Source organism: Python bivittatus, unplaced genomic scaffold (genome assembly GCF_059951505.1).
Source record: "Python bivittatus isolate LINGU-HERP-01145 unplaced genomic scaffold, Pbiv_v1 ctg000020_np1212, whole genome shotgun sequence".
Taxonomy (NCBI): Eukaryota; Metazoa; Chordata; class Lepidosauria; order Squamata; family Pythonidae; genus Python; species Python bivittatus.
Genome location: NW_028277030.1, coordinates 120,445,446 through 120,472,619, shown reverse-complemented (window position 1 = coordinate 120,472,619; position 27,174 = coordinate 120,445,446). Strand labels below are relative to the sequence as shown.

The 27,174-nt window shown below is 38.4% G+C and overlaps 1 protein-coding gene across 1 annotated transcript in view; it reads left to right on the top strand.

The window, feature by feature from the left end:
- The window catches only part of PTK7 (protein tyrosine kinase 7 (inactive)), a 98,204-nt gene that overhangs the window by 51,715 nt on the left and 19,315 nt on the right, over nucleotides 1–27,174 (top strand). The window contains exons 3-13 of the mRNA XM_088148026.1: nucleotides 16,122–16,415; nucleotides 18,592–18,694; nucleotides 19,088–19,278; nucleotides 20,336–20,486; nucleotides 20,904–21,034; nucleotides 21,290–21,559; nucleotides 21,905–22,038; nucleotides 23,598–23,733; nucleotides 24,654–24,773; nucleotides 25,158–25,307; nucleotides 25,768–25,918. Coding sequence (XP_088004152.1) covers nucleotides 16,122–16,415; nucleotides 18,592–18,694; nucleotides 19,088–19,278; nucleotides 20,336–20,486; nucleotides 20,904–21,034; nucleotides 21,290–21,559; nucleotides 21,905–22,038; nucleotides 23,598–23,733; nucleotides 24,654–24,773; nucleotides 25,158–25,307; nucleotides 25,768–25,918 — 1,831 coding nt within the window. The remainder of the gene's footprint in view (nucleotides 1–16,121; nucleotides 16,416–18,591; nucleotides 18,695–19,087; nucleotides 19,279–20,335; nucleotides 20,487–20,903; nucleotides 21,035–21,289; nucleotides 21,560–21,904; nucleotides 22,039–23,597; nucleotides 23,734–24,653; nucleotides 24,774–25,157; nucleotides 25,308–25,767; nucleotides 25,919–27,174) is intronic.

Sequence of the window (27,174 nt, the reverse complement as noted above, 5' to 3'; positions counted from 1 at the left end):
CTTCAAGGTTCCCCATTGACTTTCTCCCTGCAAGCTTCCCAGGCAGGAAGTTTTAAGTCCAAAGCCAGTAGGCAAGTAAGTGGCTGCTGCTGGGTGGAGAATAGAGCAAGAGAGTGCGCAAGTGGCTGGCGCGGCAGGAGCACAGAGGGACTGGTGGAGAGTGCATGAGTGCGGGACACATTGAATTGTGGGAAGCTGTCAGAGACAGTTTAAAAAGAGGATCACGTGACCACGGTGACCGGTGCGGTGAAAACGCAAAGGGACTGGCAGAGAGTGCATGGTTTGGGGAGACTTACTCGAGCAATTTGTGACCTTCCCTGCCAGGTTCTCCATTGACTTTCTTCCTGCAAGCTTCCCACAAGTAAAGATTTTGCTAGTCGTAAGGTGGCAAGGATCGTTGGCAATCAATATCAGTTCCTTCCGGCTTCCTCATTGACTTGTGAGAAGCTGTCAGGGAACATTGGAAATGTGGATCATGTGACTGTGGCTGAGTGCGGCAGCGCAGCAGCAGCAGCAGCGCTGAACAGCAGCAGCAAAATGGCGCTGAATTGGCAACAACTTTCTAAAATTTCATTCCCACAGGAGTCATGGGTCTATACATTCTGTAAGTTAGCCCGTTTGAGGTACCTTGGTTGGAAACTTGTTGCCCTACGAAGAACTGTTTCGCCCAGTTAAAGGTTATAGAGAGAGTTTTAGTAGCATATAGATAAGGAAAGACTGAGGTGATTGTGTATAGACTGTAGAGACTGGTTCTCTGTTGTCCTAGAGTGCACAGTATGGAATAATGATCTTAAGTTACTGGAAATGTTAGGAAAAACTTTAACAATAAGCAGTTTAGCAATGAAACTAATTACCAGAGTAATAATTGATACTCTTTCACTGGACATTTTCAAGCAGATGCTGTTGAAGATGCTTTAATTTAAATCCTTGCATTGAGCAGGGTATTGGGCAACTCTTTCAATTAAGCATAATAACCCCTTCCAACTCGATTCTGTGAGAGCAGAGCTAATACATTGGTAAGACGTTTCACACAGTGCTGCTTCTGCAAAACCCCATCTTGGGTCACCCTCCCCCCTGGAAAGCAACCTTGCTTCTCCAATGAAACATAGAACAGTGCTGTTCTTGCCATGTGAGAGGTAGATATTTATTGGGGTGATGTATGCTGTCTAGAGCTGCTGGAGGCACTGAGTGTGTGGGTAGAAGCACTCCAGGAACCCAGTTATCCCATGGTGTGTGTGTGCCTATTTCTGGTTTTTTTATATGGTTGGAACCGTCTAACCCAAGGATGGGCCAGTATAAGTTGGGGGAAGGGAGGATCTCTGGGGAGTTAGGGGCAGGCCAGACATCTCTGGAGTGACAGGTAGGGCGAGGCATGGTGGGAGACTGGGGGTAGGCCATGGTCCTGTCCCAGGTCATTGAGGGCCCAATGCATGACAGTGATCTGGTTTACTTGTTGGAGCAGTGGTAATGTGATCTGGAACTGGGAGAGACTTGTTACTCCCCTGTCATGGTTAGATCACTCTCTGGTAGCTCTGAAGTTCTTTGGTGCTATCCCCCACAGCAGAGAGGTTGGACCTATTCAGTCACTCTGGCCCAGATGACTAAAGTATGCCATTGGGTTCCAGAGAGAGTTTGGGATTCTTCCTGGTGGTTTGCTGCACAGCCTGCCTTAAGCCCTGGTCACTGCAATTTGGGGGTCCTCTTGGATTTACACTTCTGTTCTTAGGCAAAAAGGGAAAGCCACAAGGTTCTCCTTCTCTCCACTAAAAGGAGAATTTCAGAATTTCTTGGGGCAGGAATAGGCAAGGCTTCCTATCCTTTCCCAGTAGCCAGACGTAATAGCACAGTCTTCCCACAGTGGGAAAGCAGGTCATTGAGATATGGGGGCAATGTATTGGGAGCATGCTAGAAGATGTTATTGGGTCGGGGCTGAAAATTTAATAAAACTAATTTAATCACACAGTACTAAGAAGCTGCAATATTCCTTACCTTTCCTCTTAGTAAAATCAGATTTTTGAGGTTTTTAAAGTGATCCTGTGGATAAAAGCAAAACAATTGCCTATCCTTTTTTTAAAGCTGTCTTATAACTTAGCTTAATTGAATATAAAGGTAGAATTTCTGTTACACAATTTCCCACATCTGCATGTCTACCTATGTATGGTGTTTTCACAGAAAACACTGGGAAATTGTCACTTTTAAGTATTATGACATATGTAACATTAATTGTAGTGATTCGAGTATCCTCAATTGTTAAGCCTGGTTTTAATGGACAGCAGAATCTTAATACAAGTGTGCATTGTTACAAACACTGCAGCAGTGTGCTCAATCTTCCTGGAGCTCCAAACCCAGTGTTAAAATCTGATACTTCTCAATACATACTAAGGCTGTGCAACACTTTGGATTTAAAGACAAAAAGTGCTTTAGGGTGTGTTGGGGTGTTCATGTACTATTTTCTATACCTCATTGAAGCAGCTACCTCTGCAGCTGTAGCTCAATCCTGGGAAAAGATATGTTTGCTTTAAAGAGTTGCAGGCAGATACTATGTGCATACCTCCACACTCTTGAAATATTCTTTTACCTTTGAATCTGAAGTGCTGCATAGCCGTAATACATTTTTTTACAACATGTTTTGCAAACTGCATCAAGGAAAATGGAAAGTGAGCCCATGACCTAAAGAACTGTGTACAAGGGGCCATGTTTTATTTCAGAGATGGGTTGAGAAAGAAAAATGTTTTTATTAGAGGTTTGCACACTTCATTGCTTATGTAAGCAATATGAACACAGGTAAGGTCCTGTTATGCTGAACTGGGTATAATTTGTGGTAAGGCAGGAAATAAGTATTTGTAACGGTGTTTTCCTTGCTTCCAAAAGCAGAGAAAAGGTTTGTTCCGTTCAGATAAAACTTGTGCTTGCGAGATTGAACACATTTGGTAGCAGTCTTTTTGCATGACCTTTTCTGCTGTTTCATCCTCTACTCACCTTGGCTCCAGGCAATACCCTAAAATAATTTACAAAGCTACTTTGCAGAGCCTGAAAAAACACTTTGCTGCCTAATGAGATGTAGGGATGTGTATCTTGTGCCTATCCTAGTTTATTAAGCCAGAATTTGATCATCTAAATACAATTCACTGTCTTTGAGAATCCTTTTGGTTACAGTGTACAGTAATATGTTTCCTGGCCATCTAGTTTGTTTTCCTGCAAAATATTATGGGATTTTAAAATTTTGCTGTTGGCCAGTAGTTTTCCATCTTAAGCAAACTCTTCCCATATTTATTTATTTAATTTATTTATATTTCAAATTTGGTCACCGCCCTAGGAATTAGTTTTTATTACCTCATCTACCAAGGAAATTTTCTTGGATGAAAAATCAGGTTATGAAGGTAATGGTAGAACTGTAGAGATTTGGTGTTGCTTGATGTGGAAAGAGTGTCCCAACTTCTTTTCTGCAGTCTTGGAAAACTTCTCTATACTACTTCTGATCTTCTCATTAAGAAATCTCCAAGAAACGTTTGAGGGATTCTGATGTTCTCTGGACATAATTTCAGTACTCCTACAGTAAAAAGTACCCTTTGATCCAATCACTGTTATTTCTTGTAAGATTAAAGTTAGATAGTTGATTCTGAGAAAGACACATGAGAGCTTGCACATTTTTCTTTCAAATTTCATATTTTCAAATCTAGTTCATGATTTTCCATTTGAAGTTAATTTAAACTTATGTTTTATTTCCTCTTTTGAGATTGAATATGTATGGACTTCCTTGATAATTTTCTTTGAATGCAAAAACTGATCACAGCATTTTAAAATTTAAATCACATGTTAGTGGAATATGACTCAGAAAATCTAGTAAAGGAATATTTATTTCAAAATTTGGGCTTCCTTTTAAGAAACAATACATTAATTAAAAGGAGCCAAAAAGATACAGTTTGGATCAAATATAATTCCTTTATGAAACAGGGAGATTATTTATTAAATTATTGTAATATAATATCACGTTCAAGAGAAGGCATAAACAAATCTACCGAAATCTTTGCAGGTTAAATAGTATGCTTGTATGCCTTGCTAATGTGCAAACCAACATTTATTGCAGTGCCACTAGCTGTTTATCACCCATTATTTTTAATATTTTTATTATATTAGATGGCAAACATTTGTTGCATTAAAATTAGTATAGAAATTGATATGCTGCATTGCTGATTTCACATGTGTATCTTAATACAGGAACATGTGTTTCCCTTTGCTGCATAGCCTTGAGATACTTAGGCAGCCTTTGTTGTTCAGGCAGCAGCTGCTATGAATTGATGGATAAACAGGGCATCATTGTAAGTCATTATTATGGGTGAACAACAGTTGATGATGGAAACTGCCTCTGGCATTCTTCTGCAACCACTATAAGAAAATAAGATATGTCTATAGGTTGGGAAAAATTAAATATAAGAAACATTGACTAACAGTCTGGGATTTTGAGTTTGTGTAAGGTGATTTGGCATGTGGTTGGAATCATTCATTGCCCCGGACAGTTCTTACTAAAGGACTTTTTGCCAGAATTGTTTGGGGTACTGTATCTGTTCCAGTGTTCTAAATGTGGTATGCCATAATGAAGTTCATATGAGAGGGACTGATGAAGGCTCCATCAGACCCTCTCAGGCAAGAGTTTGTATAAGATACAGTAACTTTCTCCAGTCTTATGTCCTTTAGATGTGTTGGCTAGACTGAAAATTCTGGAAGCTATATTCCAATACATCTGGTGGACTCAAGATTGCACAAGGCTGCACTAGGCCCCTCAAATAATTAAACCTTATTTTAAAAAATACTGATAGTGAAATCCTATGCATATTTACCTTGGAAGTAAATCCTACTTATTCCACTGAAACTTACTTCTAAGTAAATACAAGAGGATTAGAGACAAAAAGAAAAAGAAACTTACTTCTAAGTAAATACAAGAGGATTATAAACAAATATACTTGTCATTCTGATCTAATTCTAAAAAAAATGTCTCTGAGTTAAGTCTTACATATTCCAGTTTTTACAAGAATTAAATCTTTCAGCATATTACAAAGTTACCTTATTTTTTTCACCCTTTTTGGTGGTAAATATATAATTCAGTTGTCCATTTGAAGATAAACTAGAAAACATGATAATGGAAAGACTTTGTGATACTGATGGGCTTGTTATTTTTCCCTTTATTGAGTATGCATTAAGGTACTTTGTATACATACAGTAAATATTTGATTTGTGTTTACTTGGCCACTTGGTGTAAGTAGATTGTGTGGAATCATTGTGATGACTGAACCCCTCTCAAGATAGCAGTGAAATTGCCATCCTCAGTGGGAACTTACTAGAATGCATAATTTAATGTTACCTTGCAAAGTTGAATGAACATGACTTTTCATGAGTTTTCCAGGAAAAAAATATTGCTTTCATATGTTCAGAGATTCTTACAGAACTCTGTTAATTGTTAACAGTTAAGACAGTAAGTCTAATCAGTTGTATATTAGTATTTTTAATGCTTTGCTACCCACTATCAGGAAAGGTTGCAGTTCCTAAAATGAGATATGCATTAGTTAAATTAGACCTGAAAATCAACCCTAACCTGCTGGTGTTTTGAAGGGCCTTGAAGACCTGGCTCTTTTCCCAAGCCTTTGGTGAGGGTGAGTGAAGCCCTCCTTTGGGTTTTGTTTGTTTCTTTTCCTTCCCAGCCATTTTTTCATCATCCTTGCCATCTTTACTCTTCATTTTTGTCTATTGTTGTATTTAATTTTCTTGTTTTTAATGTTTTTATTTGTAACTGCCCAGAGTTATTGGGAGTAGGCAGCACATATATTTAATAATACTAAATTATTAAATCCAACATTAATCTGAATTTGAGTTCATTTCCCTTCTCTAGATAATAAAGTATCCACAGTTTTCAGATTTCTACACATTCCCTATATAGTTGAATGATGAGTCCACCTAGGAAAGTAACCTTTGGTGTGTCTATATTCCATTAATTACTAGCAGGAGTTCCTTTTAGATTAGTACATGTTAGCCGACTGGAGTAAAATCTGGTTTTCTGCTGTTTCAAAACTGAAGGCTGTGACTATCATTAGAGGAAACATTACTCATTCTGCCTCAGCTAGGTAATCCCAAGGTTACAAACGAGTTCCATTCTAAGTCTGTCTTTAAGTCGAATTTGTAGGTAAGTCGGAACAGGTACATACAGTTCTTATTTAGCATCAGTCATATGTTAACATGGTGTTAATGGCAGCATGACATGACTTAAAATGGCGGACGGCATTCTCCTTCCTCGAGCTGACGAACTGCTGAAGCCACACAATGTTTTCATGAGCGTCACAAAGTAGTGCGTTCATTATTACAAACCGCTGTATTTAATTCACATTTTTAATATAATAAGCTTTATGGCAGTCCATTCGTAATTACGAGTTGTCCATGAGTCAGACGTTCTTAACCCAGGGACTTACTATATAGAGATGTGAAGCTTGAGTGTCTTACTATTTAGGTTTTATTTCTCTATTTATAGTCCCCAGTCATTTTGACCCTATACCAAATGTACTGGAATATATTACTTGCATATAATATTGCATATTACATATAACTAATACAATACAATACATGAAGTCATCAGAACTTAACAAATTAAGTGTCTGTTTTGGGACAAATAATCTAGGAGCGCTTACTCTAGGAAACTTTGGTCAAATGTACATAAGCAAAATTATTCAGTTAATTTTTACTGCCTCATTTTTCATTTCTTCAGAGTAATGTTTTGATCCTTCATTCCAGGAGGTATAAACAAAATGTAAAGTCTTCTTCTGAATGTAATTAAGATGCAATGAAGCATTTTTAAACTCCTGGAGAAAAGGAGGATAAACTTTAGATTGGAAAAATTTATACTGCAATTCGCAGAGATGGTCACTTCATAAAGTAATTAATTACATAGCGGTAACTAGTTTTACTATCTGGCAGAGGCGAGCTAATGGAGGAGGAATCGGACAGGAAGACAAATAGAAAAAAAACATTAATTGTAGAATTTGCAACTTTTGCAGCAGCAAAACTGGTGAAGGGAAATTGGTAAAATATATAAAGTAAAGTACAAGACCAGAGCAATTAATCTTAGGCCCACCCTCCATTTTGAATTTTTTCAGAATAAATGGAAGTAGAAACATAGTTTTCATTCATAACAATGAGTTTCAGGTAAATAATAGTTAAAGAAATGTGGGTTTTGCAAACATGTCTGTCTACATTAAAGGACATATTTGTATACATACACCAAGCACATTTTTAGATTTGAGATTGGTTGATTGATGTTTATTTATATTTTGCCCATCAAATAAAAGCAATAACAACAGGTTAAAAAATATAAAACATACATATTAAGAATTGATGGCAGAAAAAAAAGAGAAAAATTTATCATACATAGACCTGAATGAAGAAAAATGGGATTTTTTAGTAGTCACCTAAATGAAGTAACAATAGGCCATTTTAAAACATGTTTTCAGTGTAGGGTGTTTATGTTCTGAATTGGCTTAGTTTGTGTGTTATTATATATCCTAGTCTGATTGAATGCATAGTACTCTGGTGTTTTTGTATTCATAATGATTGGCTGAATCACTGTGAAAGAGAGACTTTTATTTATAAGGGAACAGTGCTAATCCCAAAGCACTGGTAGGTCAAGAAAATACTGATTTGAATAGATCCTTGCAGTTTGGAGAAGGTGGTAGATATTTCTCTTGAAGACATCAATGACAATGAATAAAAACATTACATATTATTAATATTTATTGTGATTATTTCATTATAAAGACTATAGCAGTGTTGTCAGTTATTCAGTATGTGAAGTCTATAAGCTGACCAGGGCAAAAGTGATAGTTTCTCCTCCTCTCTCCATCCGTTCCTTTTCACCAAAATATCTAATTACGGACAGTGATCAGACATTCCTTCTGTATCACATGGCACCACTTCCATTCTCTAGTCTTTCCAAAATAGTTTTAAATCAGCTGTGCAATTATCTTCAATCTTACTGATATTAAAATGCTGAGAATTGGAAGTGAATATTGTAGCCACCCAAAGTCATGATTCTGTAAATTGGGGCAGCCTATAAATTGTATACATCTCAATACTGAGCCAATCAGTGCTCCCTCCAGTCAACAGACAGGAGATTGTGAAAATTACCATGCTGCAGGGCTATAGCAACTTCTGGAATAAAAAAGTATGTTGCCCTGGCTTCGTACAGAAAGAGGGAAAAATAAATTTCCAGCCTCCCTCCCCCATATTCTCAGTATATAGTGGTGCATTTAGCTGTCTTGTAGAGAATCTGAGTTGTAGGTATGAATTAAAAAACAAGCTGCCTAACTGTGAAGACATTTTTCTTCCTTCATCTACCTTCTTATTTAAAGCTATAATAATGGCATGACGCCTTAGTTTTGCAGCCGGACGCTTTTCCTAGTGGTAGCAACCGTAGGCTTCAGCACAGTCTTCGTATAAAGTAAGGAGAGCAATACCTTGCTGGAACCCAAAGGCAGGGTAGAGAAAGGGAGTTTAAATGGCAGAAGGGAGAGTGAGGCTTAGAATCCCACAAATGCTGTAGTATCCCAAATTGTGAAAGGGAAGTTTTGCCATTTGAGCTATACCACATCTGAATCAGAAGAAAATTTGGCTCAGCTTCCCAAGGTAGATCACTTTATGGGAACACAAGAGATGTGGTGCTGATCTGCATTGCCACAAATGTGCTACTGGAGAGACCATATTTGAAAATGCTGTGGTTATCAAATGATTGATACATTGAACTATCCATGTCTTGGGGAGAAAATGGTACATGCACATCAGATGCATATATCCGCTTTGGAAACAAAGAATGGGTCTAAGGAAATCAGACAGCTGCAAGATAGAAGGCTCTGACTGCTTGTCAGTTTCCAGAATGAAAGTGGAGAGGAGGAAAAAAGTTAATTGCTGATCTTCACCGGCTGTTATGAAGACCTGCATACTCAGCATTTGTGACTCTGACAGAATACTTTAAATTGCTTTCACACACTTCCCCTCTTCTCTGTGTTTAGAATTTCAGAGCCTTTAGTATTCACAGACTTGCTAACAACAAACAAAATCATTTGCTGTATCAAGCCATGAAACATTAGCAGAGTGCATGATTCCTAGACATTATATTTTCCTCTTTAAAAATGATGAATGCTTTATGTATATGCCTCTTGGCATCTGTCTCCTATCAGACTGATCTTGAAATTCCAAGCTGCGTTGGCCCTGTTCCACGTGAGGGCTCATTCCTGGGGACTGAATTAGATGAAGAGCCACAACTGTTGAATTGCCCTTTGTTTCCCTTTCTACAGCCAGTTTGTAATCTGAGGAGTATAAAAATTATTTGTAGATTCTGGCTTGCGAGTATTAGTAGTGAAATCTCCTAAGCAGGAAGCTAGCTTGCACCCTAAAACAATTTCTACATGGGGATGGGAATAAGCATGTGGTTTCAGTACTAGTCACACGATCCAGTTTTTGTCAGCAGCCTGACCAAGAAGTCACACCTAGAATGTTTGTTGAGGTACAAGTTATGCAGGCTCTATTTCCTACCTTTCATTGTCATGGATCTTTTTTTCTGTCTCTCTTCCAACTGCAGTCACTCATCTGAATCTGTTCTGCTGACAAATGCCCTATATGCCAGGGGAGTGCTAATGCAATTAAGAAATTTTAATTGGTTCACTGAGATGTGATTGATGGTAGCTTATCACTGAGTTACCTGACAGTTTAAACATGGATAATTATCCAACTTTCAGATCAGGAAGGGATCTGTGTTGCATAAGAATAGAAACTTTTGATTTTCATTTATAACATAAAAAAGCTGGACTTCTGTAAGGTGTTGAAAACCTGGCTCTTCCATCAGACCTTGGGCCAGGGCATTAGATGAGCCCATTCTGTAAGGGCTAAGAGAGCAATTGTAGTTGGCTTCTTATGTGTTTATTTTTCTTTTTTCTTTGAGTTATCTTTAGTTTATTAGTTTTTGATCTGATGCTGCCCACCCCCACCCCCCCAGTGGCAACTGCAAGTTGGGCAGAGACACAGATTGATTGAATAAATTAATTTATGGGTGTTCTGTAAATAAAAATAAGAAAATAGTGAAATTCCCCCAGACTTAATTCTTAATGCATGCAGAGGCTCAAACTATTGTTAGTTTCCAAAGGCAGTTTTGGCTTAAAAGTTGGCAACATGCCATTTTTCTGGTACTTATTAACTATCTGATTAAAAATGGATTTTGATCCTTTAAAAGCAGGGTCTATGGTAAGAAAAATAAGCAATTACCACTCCCACGAGTTCTTCTCCCCTGGCCTTTTCTTCGTGCTTGCACTTTTTCTTTGAAACATGCAAGGATTACGCTTTTTCTAATTTATCTCCCTCTTCATGTGCACTATTGTCTGTGGAAGCTACAACTTAATTCCATCTCATCTTCTGCAGATTGAGTGCATGGTAGTGTGGGTAGGCAGGTGTTACAGGTGCTTGCTATCAAGGCTATTTTATTAGTCACAAGAAAGCAGACATGCTTATAGTATTTGTGGTGCAAAAGACTCAGAATCTTGTGGCATCTTAAAGAAAGATTAAGGTGAATATTGTTCAAAAGCACTTACATACTACAGTAATATGTTCACTAGTCTTTAAGGTACCTCAAGACTCTGAGGCTTTTGGATCAAAAACCAATACAACAACCCTTTGGAAATTGTTAATATAGTTTGGATAGCACGTATGTGGCCCCTGCCCCCCTCCCCAACTTATACATACCCTGCAGAACATATGGGAGGGCAGAACTTGGCCTTACTGGCATGAGGGGAGAACAAGATAAACCTTAGCCAAAGAAGCTGAGGTAGTCAATACTTTATAAAGTTAAGGAATACAAAGTAGAGCTATAATTTAAACAGGATGGTTCAGATTTTAGAGACAGTGTTTAAGGGTGTATTCTTAACTATATTCTGAGTGTATATAAATAATGTGAGCACCTGAGCTGGCTGAGATACCAGCTTCTAAGTAAAAAGTGAAATTTCCATCAATCTGTTGTTTCCCAAGAAAGCAATTCTAGGCAAAAATAGATGGTATCCTTTTAGTGATCTCAAATGTTTAATCATATGATCTTCTCATTTGTCTGGGGTTGTACAGTGTTAATGATATGGAAAAGAATACAAAGAAAATACTTAACTCTTACTTTCTCAAAAACTTATGTAGATTTTTTAATGCAACAGAGAAACACAAAGCCATTACTATACTCACTCCTGGCTTATACCAGTTTCTTGACTACCGGTTATCTTTTTTCAAAGGGTGAACAGGTATCACCCCTTCCCTCTTTTTTGTAACCATCTTCTAACATTAAACACAGTATATCATGCAAGTAGACACAAAATATTTTTGTTAATAGGAACAAACCTTTTGAAATTTGCAGAATTAGCAGTTTGAAGAACCAGGTAGTGATTCTTGAGAGCATTTTGGCTGCTTTAGAAAAGTGCTGTTTACAACTTGCAGATCTAGTCTCTTCAGTGGCTTTGAAATCCATTTACAAATCTAAGATTCACTTTAATGCAATAAAAATAAGAATCTCTTTTACCTTTATTTGAGGTTTAGTTAATACAACAAACGCATCATCGTTATTTAATTTATGCAAAAGAATCCTAAAGCCTTTTGTAAGATTTATACATTATCTCAGGGATTCAGATACTTTAATAACATCTCTGTTTTTAGGAAAACTTATTTTTGTTGATAGGAAATGGGCTTTCTCCCAAATTAGTGCAGGTAGACCTTGCTTAGCAACCACAATTGGGACTGGCAGCTCTGTCATTAAACAAAGCGATCGCTAAGTGGGAAGTCATGTGACTGCAACTATGCTTTCCTTTTCCCCACTCCCTCACCCTTTGGAATGCTCACCCCGGCACTGGGATAATTAACAAGAAGGGAATTAGTGTTTACATTTACATTCATTGCAGAGGAAGGGTAACAAGAGAGTAAGCAGGCACACAATGGAGAATATACATCAAAAGTAATGCACCGGCAGCTGCGCTACCAAACAACCTGGTGTATTCCCATTATGTGTCTGCTCAGTCTCTTGTAATCCCTCCACTCTTCAAGGGAGGCGGGGAAATGGGTTTGGCACCTGAGAGATTACTTATAGAAATCACTTGGGTTTTTTTCTCCCCTCTCCCCTCAGAGAGATTGGAGAGGAAGGGATTACAAGAGAGTAAGCAGGCACACGGTTTCACCTTTTGAAAACTTTATTTCTGTTAGCCCTAGAGATAGAGTCATACCTCTGCTACCTCATTCAAACAAGAGGGACCTCTCTGAATCTTTCAACAAGCAAAACCAGCAAATACAAGCCAAAGCTGCCCTTCTCTTGCTTTCCAGCTCTTCCAACAACGTCTGTTCTTTTTCTTAGACTTCTTTAAATGATGGAAGCCTCTGTACATCTTCTCTTTAACAGTGCAGCACACATATCCCCTTAATTTCTAAATTTTAAATCTCATATCTGTTTTGCATTCTGCTTTTGGTGTTGGCATGTGAAAAGATGCTTGGCAAAATTTCTCCCCAAATATATAACATCCTGTCTTGTACACACTGAAGTTTTAAGTTCTAAAAATATGTTTTTTGTAAAATAATTAGCACTGTAATGAATGCATACTATATGGGTCAAATTAGACAGCTTCAAACTTGGCATTTTCCAGATGAACATCCTAGTAACCATGTATATTAAATTTGTATATGTGAGTGAACATAAACACATTTGATTTATTTATTTGTAAGCATTGCGTGTGTATATATATCCATGTATGTATATGGTCATGGAGGTAAGCAGTAAATTAAAATAAAAAGTATACATTTGTCAAACCTGCTACATTAGATTCCAAATAATTTAGGACATCAGACTTCTTTTATTTAGAATTTTCTGGAACACCCCGCTATTGAGTAAGATAACTCTGTTTCCTCCCTTTTGCAAACCTCTTGCAAGAGGGAGGAAATGCAGTTGTCTTTTACTGTGTAGGATTATCTGAATAAGCCTTTGGATTCTCCTTGTGTACGTCAGATGTGAAAAATGGAGATGCTAGGCTGTAAATTTGTAATCTACCAAGTGTAAGAAAATGATAAATAACCCAACTATGATGCTTTAGCTATGTAAAAGTAGCTGCTCCTGGGTCTGGCATTTGTCACTTTTGGTGCCCTGGTGATCATAAGCATTTTAGGGCATTGTTAAGGTATATACTTAACAGTAAAACTCTTCTTTCTGCATCAAATTGTTCCATTTTAAATGTTCAAGTTAAAATAGAATGTATGAATGTCATGTTATAGCAATATCCTGTACATCATCCTAGGCTGCATTACAGAAGATTATCCTCCTGGATTGCTGTGGGGTTTGGGAGTTGGGTGCACTGTGCTACGGTGGTTCTCCTTTCTCAATGTCCAGTTCTAGTCTGTGAGGGGCCAAGGATGCAACTTCTGCCCCTCCTGTTTAACAGCTACATGAAACTGCTGGGTGAGGCCATTCGTTGGTTCAGGATCCAGTATCATCAATATGCAAATCATACCCAGTTGCACTTCTAGACTCCAGGCTGGCTAACTGATGCCATCAGTGTCCTGTACCAGTGCCTGGAGGCTCTGTGGGCCTGGATGGGAAGGAACAAACTCAGGTTCAGTCTTGCCAAGACTGAGTGGCTATGGGTTTTTAGGCCCCCTGGATCTGGTGACTTAGATGGGGTTGCACTTTCCAGTCTGGAGATCCTCCTCCAGGTGGCAGTTGTGGCCAAGAGGGCCTTTGCATAGCTTCATTTGGTGTACCAGTTGCATCCATTCCTGGATTAGATGGCTTTCCAGACAATCTCTTATGCCCTAGTTACCTCACTGTTAAACTGTTACAGTATGCTATATGTGGATCTGTCCTTGAGGACCACTCAGAAGCTACTGCTGGTCCAGAACATACCAGTGCAGGCAGTATTGTCTCATTATGCCACATGATACCACTACTCTGTGAGCTACAGTGGTCGCCAGTAAACTTCCAGGTACAATTTAAGTTGCTGGTTATCACCTGTAAAGCCCTTCATGGCATAAGATCAGGTTATTTGAAGGACAATATATCTCCCATGGTTTCTGCCTGTCCAGTAAGATCAGGTAGAATTGGTGTGCCTCAAATTCCCTCAATTAAACAATGTCATCTATCTCTGTCACAACACCTGCCCTCTGGAATGGAATCCATGTAGTTCCCACTTTGAAAAAGTTTCAGAAGTCTTTAAGAACCTGGCTGTACTCCCAGGCCTTGGGGTAGGGTGTCTGTGGAGCCCTGGTTGGTTGGTTGGCTGATGTGTGCTTTATCCAGATACTTAGATTCTTTTTGTTGTTTTTGTGTTTTAAGTGTAAGCCACCCAGAGTTGTTCTGAAGCCAAGAAGTTTCTAAATAAATAAATAAAGCTTTGTGTTAAATTAGTTCTTTTTCTGAGCTTCAGTTTTGTGTATAAGTTCTAGATCCATGTCTTTTTTTTATAAGCTGGTCATCCACCTAAATACTATACTTGCTAGGCAAGTTATCCAATCATCTAATTATATTTTGAATGTCCAGAATGTGCCAGTGACTTGATGACTGAACACTTGGAATCTTTCATTTGATTCTTTAACAGGTCAGCATAATTTTAAACAAGTCAGACTATAAGAATAGAGCCTAACATTTTCAAAAGAACTTTGCATTTCAAGGCAAGAAAAACTTATTGGTGAAGAGCATTACAATTCTTGAGTGCTATCTCACCCATTGTCTATGGGAAACCAAAAATTCTGTGTCCTATAAGCATCTTCTAACTGCTCTGTGTTAAACCAAACAGAGAGGAAGAAGGTTTGGGGAACTTTGTAGAAGCAGAATTACAATATAATTATTTTTTAAATGATTCCTATAAACTAAAAGCTGTTGACGTACTGGCCCAGTGTCTGGAGGTTATTTGGGTCTGAATGGGGAAGAACAGACTTTGGCTTAATCCTGACAAGACTGAGTGGCTGTGGCAGTTTGCCTCCACCTCTACCCCACCTCCCGGGGCTGGGACATTTCCATCATTGGTCTTGCATAGGGTTGCACTTCCCCATTCAAACTGGTACACAACTTGGGGGTCCTCCTGGACTCACAGCTGCTGGTAAAAGAGCAGGTGGCAGCTATGGTCAGGTGGGCCTTTGCACAGATTCATCTTGTGCGCCAGTTGCACCCTTTCCTTGACTGGGAGGCCCTTCAAATGGTCACTCAAGCCCTGGAAACCTCATGACTGGACTGCTGCAATGCACTGCCCTTGAAGATCATCCAGAAGCTACAGCTGGTACAAAATGCAACATCGTGAGTAGTAACAGGCACCTCACCATATGTCCATGTGTCACCATTGTTACACAAGCTGCATTGGTTGCCAGTAGCCTTCTAGGTGCAATTCAAGGTGCTAGTCACCATCAGTAAAGCCCTTCATGGCATACAACCTGGTTATTTGAGAAACTGCCTATTTCCTATGATTTTGCTTGCTCGGTATGGTCAGGCAGAGTAGGTACACTCCAGTTCCCTTCAATTAAATGCTGCCATCTTGTGGGACTGAAGAAGCGTGCCTTCTCTGTCACGGGCTCCGCCCTCTAGAACAGCATCCCCAAGAGGTATGGACAGTGCCCACTTTCCTGGGGTTCTAGAAAGCCTAGGGTTAATGAGGGTGTGATCTATTTGTGGGGCTTCTGTCATATTGTTATTTTGTATTCTCTGTACAGTTAGTTGTTCTAGTTGTTTTAGCCCAGGCAGCCTGTTTATATGGGCTTTAACTGTTTTATTCTTTTTTTGTGGATTTTGTAAACTGTCCAGGGTCTTCTGGAATCAGCAGCCATGTTAAATTGAATAAATAAATACATAATGTATTTATTTATTTAATCCTAAGGATTAAAATTTGGTATTTTATTATTATTATTGCTGAGGAACTTGGGATTCTGATAACCATATATGGCTGATTTAATATATCTTAAGTTATGTGCAGTTTTAATTAAGCTGTTCTTCCTTTGTAACTTTTTTTTCCTAGTAATGTAATGGTTTCCATTTCCTTTTTTCTGTTCGAAGATATTCTTAGGGCCAGATGGTAATCTTCTTTTGCTCTTTTCAGCTGTTGGAGCTCAAGCAAAGATATCCTTCACTAAAGAGCCATATTCTCAGGATGCCTTGCATGGTCGCAGTGCCATTTTGCGCTGTGAAGTGAAAGAGCCTAGAGATACAGAATTTGAGTGGTTACAGAACGGGGTACCTATTCAGGACACTGAACGGCGTTTCAAGGAAGGGAGTAACCTTCAGTTTGCATCTGTTGATCGTCAGCAAGATGGTGGGAACTTCCAATGTGTTGCCAGGAATATAGTTACTGGAGAAGAAGCTCGGACAACAAATGCATCTTTCAACATAAAATGTGAGCACCATGTTTTTTACTAACATAATCTGATGTTCCATTCAGCTGTCAAAATGAAAATGGAGAGCGAAGCGAAGAGATACAACAAGTGTATCTTTAAATAAGCTTAATTGGCTTCTGCCACAAATGCACTCATGCACTAGGGAGCTTTGGTTAATCATAGCTCTCTAGTGTGTGCATATGAAAAATAATAGTTTGGATGGACAGCCCAAATCCTTTTGTGGTAAAACTTGAAAGGGGCATTGTTCATTGAGAATATAGTCTATTCACCATTCCATAGTCAATGTCTGTTTGTTACTAATGCAGTTTGTTGACTTTATTAAACTAAAACAATGCTAATAACAGAGTGGAAATGTAAAGTTTAATACATTTCAGATGTTATTAAACTGTATGGCTTAATTTAACAGGATAACCATTAACATAACTATAATTAATATATAAGTTAAAAAGACAAAAGGGTGGAACTCATAAAGTAAAAGGAGAAATTGCATGAAAATATACATTCATGGATAGAACAACTCAAGGAAATTTGACCGGATTGCTTGAATCTGTTTCCTTGTATTTATACTGAAACTGTGTTCTCCCTCAAACTAGTTCTGATGTTGATTAATAATAATGTCAAGTATGGCATAAGAAGAAGGGACTTCCCATTTTTTGACCTGGAATTCTTTTTTTTTTTTTCTGTGGGTTAGCCAAAAAGTTTTTTCTTATTGTGCACTGCCAATTATAGCTGTGTAGCTAGTTGCAAACTGACATACATGCTCTAAATATTCTGAATGTTATGATACACACTCAGATATGTGCCTTAAGTAAATGTGGAGCCGGAGTTCTTTCATGTATATTACAGGCATACTTAATGTGTACTCACAATATTTGTTATTGGATTAATGAAGTAGGAACAAAAAAATATACTTAACATATAGCTAGGGAAAGAAAAATTGGAGAAACTTTTATTCCTCCTCAAGTCAGAAAAAGCTGTGATAAAATAATGGATCTTCTGTCTTGGCCTAGAATTTGGTCAGAAGATGCACATTAAAGTAACCTTGTTGAGGATATCTTAATTCAGTCAGAGCCTGGATGCTGCCTGACAGCTTTCAGCTACTGAAGGAAAGTGTGCTATAGATAAAATACATAAATGTCATGAGCTGCAACTGCAGAACTTTCTCAGTGGCAGGAAGTTATTTAGAATATTGTAGCACTTTCTAGATTCTAAAATAATGTTTATGGCTTTATTTTCAGTAATGCAGAGTATCTGAAAACCAAGGTCATAACTTGGGCTGAGTCAGTTCTTTGAGTCAGATCTCTGTTACGTCTACTGTTAATTCCATTCTTTGTTTAGGGTGAGCCAGGCTAAAAAGAAGAATCATGGGAGGTTTTCAAAAAGCCGGATGTAAGCAAATGAGGCAGTTTTGCATCTGGCTTGTCAGTTGGGTTTAGCATTCCAGGTGTAAATCCTCTATTTGGCACAGTTAATGTTTGCCTTTCTCTGCTCTTTTCTTCCCAATCCCTTAATTCTTCAGAATCATAAGGAATATGACAACCTAATTAATGGCCAGCTGTGCTTATGGAGTGTCACCCCATAGACTATATAATAGCTTTCACCTGCTATCTCTGTTTCATATTGTGACAGGAGAAAGTCAGCCTTGGGATGTCCCAGGACTCAGGTGATTCTCCCCCCAAAAGAACAACTATTACACCTGCCAAATGCATTAATAACTGTAGGCACTGCCAGCAGATCCTAAAGCTCATCCCAGCTCTCACTATGCTAGGGCTACTTCAATATGCATTATTTTTGTCTAGTATACGGTTAATTCCTCTTCTGTTATCTTGATGGTTTTCTGTTTGCAAATGCTAAACAGGAAAGGTTGCATTTTATCTGATGCCTTCTCTGTAAGGATTTCTTTAATAGTTACATAAATACTTTTTTTTTCATAGTTCCATGTAAAGCTATAGACAGGCAAGAATGTTACCATTTATATAAGCAAGAGTGATACAAGTGACTGCAAAACAAATAATTTGCTTGATTGTGCTTTCTCAGTGCCAGGCATGTGCAGTCATGCCAAGGTGGAAACAGTTTTGTACTTCTACGGTGACTGATGATTTCCAAAGTGTACAGAGAGGTTGAGGTCTCAAACTGACTAATTTTAACTTCCCGTCATTACTGTATTTTTGACAGGGATTGAAACAGGAAAAGTTGTCTTGAAGAATCCAGACAGAGTGGAGGATATACAGAGTTCTGCCCCAGTAACATTGCATTGTCATATTGATGGGCACCCACGGTAAGGAGTCACTACTTTGAAGGATTCATGCTTATTTTGGCTAACTTTTCCTCCTCCCTTCACTAGTGTAACCTTCCTCTTTCAGTAAACTCTTAAACACTTAGAAGAGTTGAGTAGCATAATCCTGAACTTGAAAAAGGAGGCAGTAGCATTGCTGATGCCTGAATGTCCTTTAATGATGTGAAGATGATACAGGTTGGGCGTACATAAGGTTATTGCTTTTTGGCACAACATTTTCTAAAATTTTTCTTCTATATCTATGAATTTTCATTAAAATATCTACATCCAGTTCACATATTTTGGTACAAAAGGCTAATGGTGCATTTATTAGTTGCTTTCTATGTGATTGCTTTTTTCATGATTCTGAGCTTTTAAACTGTCTGTGTTTCCTAGTCCAACAAGTCAGTGGTTCCGCGATGGTACCCAAATTGTAGATGATCGTACAAATTACTCAGTCAATAACAAGGAACGGACATTGACCTTCAAGAGTGCCAGCCCAGATGATAATGGCATTTATTACTGTTGTGCTCGGAATGCTGTGGGCATTGTATGCAGCAGAAACAACTTCACTCTTAGTATTATAGGTAAATGGTATTTGTGCTCTTACAAATTTCTAATCTTGGAGAAAGTCTCAAGTGTTCTTGTGTTGGATGTGCTTCATGTTAGTGATCTGTTGACTCTAGCAGGTTCTGCCTATTTCCTTTGGGACCATTCCCTTCAATTTAATCTCTCACCTCTTCTATCACCCCTCAGCCCTCTTCTGGCTGCAAGGAAGGCTGGAATTCCAACTTCTGCAGCCACTTTTTTCTCTTTTTATAAATGGGTTGATCAGCTGGCTGGTTTAAAGAGCTTGACACCTTGAAACTGACCAGTCTCTTTCTGAATTAACCATGCAGTTAAAATTGTAATTGAAATGACCCAGCTCTTGTATTTCTGTAGCCTACAGTATGTGGTTGGGAATTCCCTTCCCAGTGTCTGCTTCTCCCAGGGAAGCCTTGGCTTCTTGCTTTCTTTTCTCACATTGTCTTGTTAAGGTACTTTACCGCTCCCACGCCAATCCACACAACTGAATCCATTTCTTAAACTTCAGCTTTTCAGCAGCTCTTACCTACTAGTTGCATGTTAGCTGCGCAAATCTGGATGACCATTGAATGGCAGCCAAGAGAGACAAGAAATTCTAACCTTTTGCTGCCACCCAGTGGTCAACCATATGATTCCTAGTTTCAAGGAATTAAAAATAATAATTTAGTCTACTCTGCAACAGGAAGGTGAAAAATGCAATGCAGAGAGTAACTAGTGTGGTACATGCCAGATGGAGCAAGCTTTTCAATGTAGGATGACATTGGGCAGGGCAAAAATTTCAGCCAAGGAAATTATTGATCTCACCTCTTAGAATGGTGTGTATTAAAGCTGTATGGACAGCAGCATAACACAGGTCTGTTCCCGGCGCATGGTAAGGGCATGCTGTGAGGGCAACAAGATTAAGGGTGGCTTGGTTTTCTGCTGGCACTGGGATGGGAGGGAAACATGGCAAAGCACCCATGTGAATGTGGCTTTACTTCCATTGGAAAGGAAAATGTTGATTGAAAGAGAGAATCGAGGTAATGAATTGATTTCTCATGTTCCTTTTCCCTAATAAAGATGAAAGCTTCCCCCACCCAGTGATTGTTCCTGAGAACCAAATTGTCAATAAAAATGAAGAGGCTATGTTCCACTGTAAGTTCCAGGCTGTGCCACCTCCCACTCAGGAATGGCTATTTGAGGATGATTCCCCTGTTCAAAATCGGACCAGGTAAGTAGTCGATTTAAAAATAGAAAGCTGTGGGGGTAGAAGGTCACATGGCAGGTATATTTTCCTGAAATGAAGATGAATTGCTATTATTGTTTTGTACTGATCAATGATCTGCCATGCTGCTCTTTAATATTATGGGGAATGCTTTCAGAATTGGCTCAACAGTTGATCTTTCAATCACATTACATTTGGCAGAAAGATGAATCTACTGCTGGCCAGAGTGGTTTCTGGTTCTTAAAAATTACTCAGCATTGCCTGTTTATCACTTTATCACCAGTCAGTTGTCTACAGCAGTAAATACTGTAGTGAAGGTTGTCAGAATAGTGAATAGTATTACTGTATGGAGGCATCCATTATTGCTTGTAAGTATCACTTCATTGTCAGCTCAATACCTCTTTTCTCCCTGTTCTTTCAAAGGACCATCATATTTTCCAATGGCTCTTTACTAGTAACTCAGGTGAAACCACGCAGTGTTGGAGTCTATAAATGTGTTGGCCGTGGACAGAAAGGAAAACCCGTAATCCTGGAGGCAACCCTACAACTGGCAGGTATGAGCTTGTATCTCACAATGACTTTGTGGAGTTTGGTAACTTTTGGACTGAAAGTTCTTAGCTTTACCATAATTTTAGGCTGGTAGGAGCTGGCTACCCAGAAACCTGGATATCCTGCAAATGATAAATTGTTTGATATTTTTCATATTCAAATAAGTAACTAAAACTTACCTTAACACATTTCACCCAAAACATGTATCAAAATTGTTTCCACATTACTGGATTCCAAAATGTACATTCTGTTTTTCCCAGAAATTGAAGATTTCTCCCAAGTGTTTGATCCCCAAATTTTCATAGCCAATAAAGAACAACGTGTAACCTGTGTGGCTCCTCATGGGATCCCTGAACCCCGTATCTGGTGGGAGAGGAACAATGTTCAGATCCCCACTACTGGCAGAGTTCACCAAGAAGCAGGGGACCTCGTCTTCACTACTATTGTAGAAAAGGATGCTGGAATATACACCTGCCATGCTGTGAACAAGGCTGGAGAAAAAAAACAAGATCTTTCCATTACAGTAGCAAGTAAGCTGATTCCATTATTTATATGTTGAGAGAACAGAAGGAGCAGTGGCCATTCTAAGTTGGGATGGTAGTTAAAGAGAAGGAAAAATTCACTCTAAAACATTTGATGAGAACTTATAAATCTTGGATCTCAGAGCTAAATGAACCTAATGTTACAACAAATCTATGGTATTTATTATATTCTGTCAAGATGGTCTTTGATGTTTTTCAAGAAACAAATGATATGGATCTTATGTAACCTCTTCAGCAAGCCCATATAGAGTGGCATATGATGCATACCAGAGTCTTCTGTTATTAAATCAACTGATTGGTAACCACATTTCTTTTCCCCCTATCTCTTCCCAGCAATGCCAGAATGGGTGGAAAAGCCCAAGGACAGTCAGCTAGAAGAGAGTAAACCAGGATACCTTCATTGTCTTAGTAAAGCCTCTCTGAAGCCCACTGTCAACTGGTTTCGTAATGGCATCCCTATTTCAGAGGTAAATTATCAAAGGATCTTTTATTGTCTGGTGGAATAGGTTGTCCAGTCATTTTGCTGCTTAATCTCCTATACTCCTTTTTGTTATAGTTTAAGGTACTTCAGGCTTCCTGCCCTAGGGCAGGAAGTCTGATAAATATGATATGATAAACAAATAAAAATAGTTCTCTTAGATGCTTCTATTATACTGAAGTATGATTTTTCTTTCTATAGCTCTAAGTTGTTTTACATTCTCTTGATTTAACACTTTATTTCTCTATTTCAGCATTGGGCTATGTTTTTCTCTAAAACACTCTCTGTTTCTAGTGTTCTATTAACCTTCAGATGAATCCATGTTAGTGTGTCTCCTCCTAATGTTTCTCAGCTGTAGATCTCTCAAAATGCCCAATGAATGTGTAGGTTGAGCCTTGCTTCAAAGAGTTTATTTAAAGGAGAGTTATGATAGTAGACACGGCTTGTCTGAAGATGCCTATCTAGGGGTACCTATTCCTTGGAGCATCCTCCAGTCCAAAGAAGGCCTCTCAACCTGGTTGGCTGGTGGTTTTCTAAGATAGAGAGTCCTTCTGCTGCTGAAGTTGGTGGAGAATAAATGACAAGAGAGTTGCTCCTGATTTTCTCTTCTGTTTTTTCCTTGCTCAGATAAAATGAATAGAGAATTCTGGGAAAATAGAACAACTTACATACATGAAACCTATCACAGCATGTATGCATACATCTAGAACTATCTGTATCTATCTGTATTTATGTTAAGATACATTCATGTGTATCAAATTTCTTGTTGTTTGGGAAGGGGTATGGTGCACCGACAAGAAAGCCAGCCCACACACATATTTCAGTATTACCAACCAAGAAAAGTTCACTAGTGGTGTGGCCCCATTCATAGTTTCCATTCTCTCCCTCACACACATACTCATTTAAACAAGTGTGTGGTCTTGCAGTTAACAACAGAATATGTCCTGTGGTTTTATAGATTAGATTCCACTGGCTTAATCCCATTAAGCAATTAAAACCCTTTCATAAAACTGTAACAAAAGGGAGATGAACTTAAGCATCTGACATAGTGCTTAAAAAGTGTTAATTGGAAATCTCCATTTTAATCCTCTTCTTTTTCTGCATATAAGATACATCTGGAAATGGAGTCTTATTCTTGCAGACAAGAACCAGCTAGAACATAATTGCAGAGGGAGGAGTGTGCTGGGTAGGAACCAGGCACTTATGAAGGCCCTTTTAACATTGTTTCAGGTCAAAAGGCTATAGATAGGATTAATACCTACACAACAATATTTCAAGTTTTCTGTGTTACACCTTTTGTGTGACAATATAAAAATTTGGTATTTGAGGGTAGAGGTGGTAGTCTTTTAATTATTTAAAATGTTTTTGCATTCTCTTTTGTGAGATGGGTGAAAGCTGTTTTAAATCAACAATCAACTACAGTCTCCTTCACACCAGAAACAATCTGAGCATATAGCTTGCACAAAAGCACTTTGAAATTGTGTTGTTCTTGATGTTGGAGCTGAATGTAGTCATGCTTTATGTCTTCACAATTTTCATGCTGGGCAGGATTCCCGCTTTGAAATTGCTGAGAATGGGACGCTGCGTATTAACAATGTGGAAGTGTATGATGGGACAGTTTTCAAGTGTGTAAGCAGCACTCCAGCAGGAAGTATTGAAGAACAAGCTCGTGTGCATGTTCTGGGTATGTGCTAATGATAAAGCCTTTGCTTGTTGCATGTGAGAGTATGTGTGTGTGTATTAGTTAGTTTAACCTCAAACCATATAACATGAAAACATATATAAAATAAAATACAAAATATCAAAAGACCACCAAGCACCATAACAAAACAACCAAAAGGGAACTCCTCTCAACTGGCCCCTTATGGCTGGGGGAAAAACCATGTCTTAATGACTTTCGTAAAGACAATCGGAGTTGGGGCCTGTCATATATTAGGGGTGAGACCATTCCAGAGAACAGGGGCAACCACAGAAAAGGGATGCTTCCTAGATCCCATAAGATGACAAGATTTAAAAGAAGGAACCTGGATGTCAGAATCCTCGTAAGATTTTATAATAGATTGTTATATGGCTAGTTTAGAAATTGCTTTTTATATGCTGTGGTTCTGCCATTGTAAAAGGGGGGGGGAGCAGGAATGAGAAACCGTTAAAAGCAGATGGCTCCTTATCACAGGCACGGAAGGTACAAGGTCATACCAGCGAGGGAATCAGAAGACCAAGAACTAAGGGGGGTGAAGGGGGGGGAAAGTAAGAAAAACAGCTTTTGGCGCGCTTTTGCTTAGTCTTAGCAATGGTTTGGATCTGTACACTTATTCTCAATAAATGAACTTTCTTTTGAATCAATATTGGTTGCAAGGAAAGTTACTGGATTTGGGATCAACAGGTGGCAGCTCGTTACACTGGATCGTGTGGGAATGTTTGTCTCTTATATTCCTGGTGCTGCCTCGAGAATGAGAGTCTTTATAGACCTTGAAATTTCTCCTGGCCATACGTACATCTTTGTGATCTACAGAAAGAAGGTTTTCTTGCAGAAAATTTAGGAATGTATTATTTAGACGCTGTACTTGTCTCTTTAAACTTCTGACAAATGCAATTTCATTTCAGAAAAGCTGAAGTTTACTCCTCCTCCTCAACCTCTGCAGTGTGTCGAATTTGATAAAGAAGTCACTGTTTCCTGCTCAGCTACAGGGCGAGAAAAACCTGCAATCCATTGGATTAAAACCGGTACAATCTAAAAATTGAAGGTTATGAGTTGGGGTGCAAGTTACATAATTTTTGCTTTTTGCATGATATACCAATAGAGTTAATTACAAGAGGCATCTTTAACTTCTGCTTTGGAAAGAAATCTAATGCAATTGCCTTTTAGATTTGCCTTTTGTCTTCTTTTACTGTTGTTTTTAAATAAAATACTTTCCATATCTGTTCTGTGAAACTAAAATTCTCCAACCTCGTATTCTGCTGATTGGGAATTGGGTGAGCTGTAATCCAAAATATTTGGAGAGCACTAGATTAAGTAAACCTTTTCAAGTTGCTGCCTCCTATTTAGTGCTAGGCTGCTGCTCTGCTACTTATAATCCAGTTTTGAATTATCTGTTTGCTCCTGCCCAGATGGGAGAAATCTGCCAGCTTGGGTCAGTGACAATTCTGGAAACCTGCACTTTCATAAAGTGACACGAAGTGATGCTGGAAACTATACTTGTATTGCTTCCAATGGTCCACAAGGAGAGATCAGAGCAACAATTCATCTGACAGTGGCAGGTAAACACTGGGTGACAGAACGTCATGTATTGCTAGCATAATTGGCAATGTGAGCGGCCAGTTTGATTCTCTACAGGTCTCTGTAGGGTCTTCAGTCTATTTATTTATTTTCATGTTACCATAAAGCACACATGTAGTGTGTGCTCACTCTGTAAATGAAATGTTCCTGTCTCTAGATGCTAAGAGAAGGCTTTTATTACTGTTAAGGCATCTCAGGTAATGGAATACATGGGGAATGTCTTGGTAAAGACATCTTTGTGAGATTTGATGATAAAATGTGAAAAAATGGATTTCTTTCCTGCTTGCTATTACTGCTGCTATCTGATAATATAGTGGGTACAATAGTCTGCCAGTTTGATGATTGAGTCAGGTGATCACCAAATACAGCTGGTCTCCTCAATTGTATCAAGAAACAGCAGAGTCTAAATGGTGTGCAAATTATTTCTTTTTCTCCTTTTAGTATTTATAAGCTTTAAATTGAGGCCAGATGACACAACAGTATATCCAGGACACACAGCCATGTTCCAGTGCCAAGCTGAGGGTGACCCATTGCCACAAATCCAGTGGAAAGGAAAGGATAGGATTCTGGATCATGATGAATTTTCACCCAGGTGTGGCTCTTTTTTTTTTTTGCTGATTAGCTTATTTAAAATGTGTATGAATGAATAAGTGTCTGAGTGTGCGTGTATGTAACTACACATACATACATACATATTAATTCAGGATATCTTTGGAAACTATAAGGAGTTATTTGTGGAGCCAGGGTCAGTTGTCAGTGTTCTGCAAGATTATAGCATTTGCTAGTGGATGCTTCGTACTTTTATTTCAAACACGTTTTCAGTATATACTTGCAAAAAGTTGGAGATGTTCTGCTAAAATGCCAAATCTTGCAACAAAAAGAGATTGCAACATAAACAAGCATTAAACATAAGTTTATTTTCGAACTCAAATCTGTTGTACTTTTTTCTGATTTCTTTTGCACTTTATTTTTGTCAGAAATTGGAAATGTAGGTTGAATGAAAATGAAAAATGGAGCAAATATGTGCACTGACTGCAAAATAGAATATATGAAGTATAGGATTCCTATTATTAGCATCTCATGGAATCTCAGTATCATGAATTGCCATCAGAGATGGCCATCTTCAGCCATTAGGACTAGAAAGGCCATCATTTTAGGAAAAAGGGGAAGATGGTTTGGAATTTCTGGATTCTATATGGAGGCTATTGTACAGTTTTGAAAAGTAAGATTGCAGCACTGTGCAGTATATGTATTATCCATTATAATTTGTGTGTGCGTGTGTGTGTTTGCCTATACACACAATACAGCTACATAATTTAGCATCTAAGAATTCCAGCTTTCACAATTGTTCTTTAGATATTTTTTTTGAAAAAATGTAGATAGTGACTGGAGAAACCAGGCTATTCAGTAGAAAAATATGAGAATCAGTGATATAAAATATATACAAAAATTTGAATTAATGGAATATATGCAAGTGGCAAAAATAAATGCATAAATACTTGTAAAGCAACTGTAATATCCTTGAAATTCATACATGATTGCAGCAGCCAGTATGAAATGCAAGTTCTATAAACAAGACCTCATAAAGAGGGCAATAGAGAATATATTTCAGTAAGAGAAGCTGAGCAACAACCATAAGAACACCCTACTAAACCACATTATCACTGCCAAAGTATCTTTGTCTATTCATTCTCTCCCTCTTCCTTTCCTGTCTTTATCATGTAGATCGCTCTTGAACTGCTGTGCTTTTAAGGAGGCTCTTTCCTTCAGGCCTTTTATGTCTCCTGCTTGCAGCTCTTTCTCCACCTTGTGTTTTATGGGAAAAGTGCCCTCCCTAGCCTGTGGCAC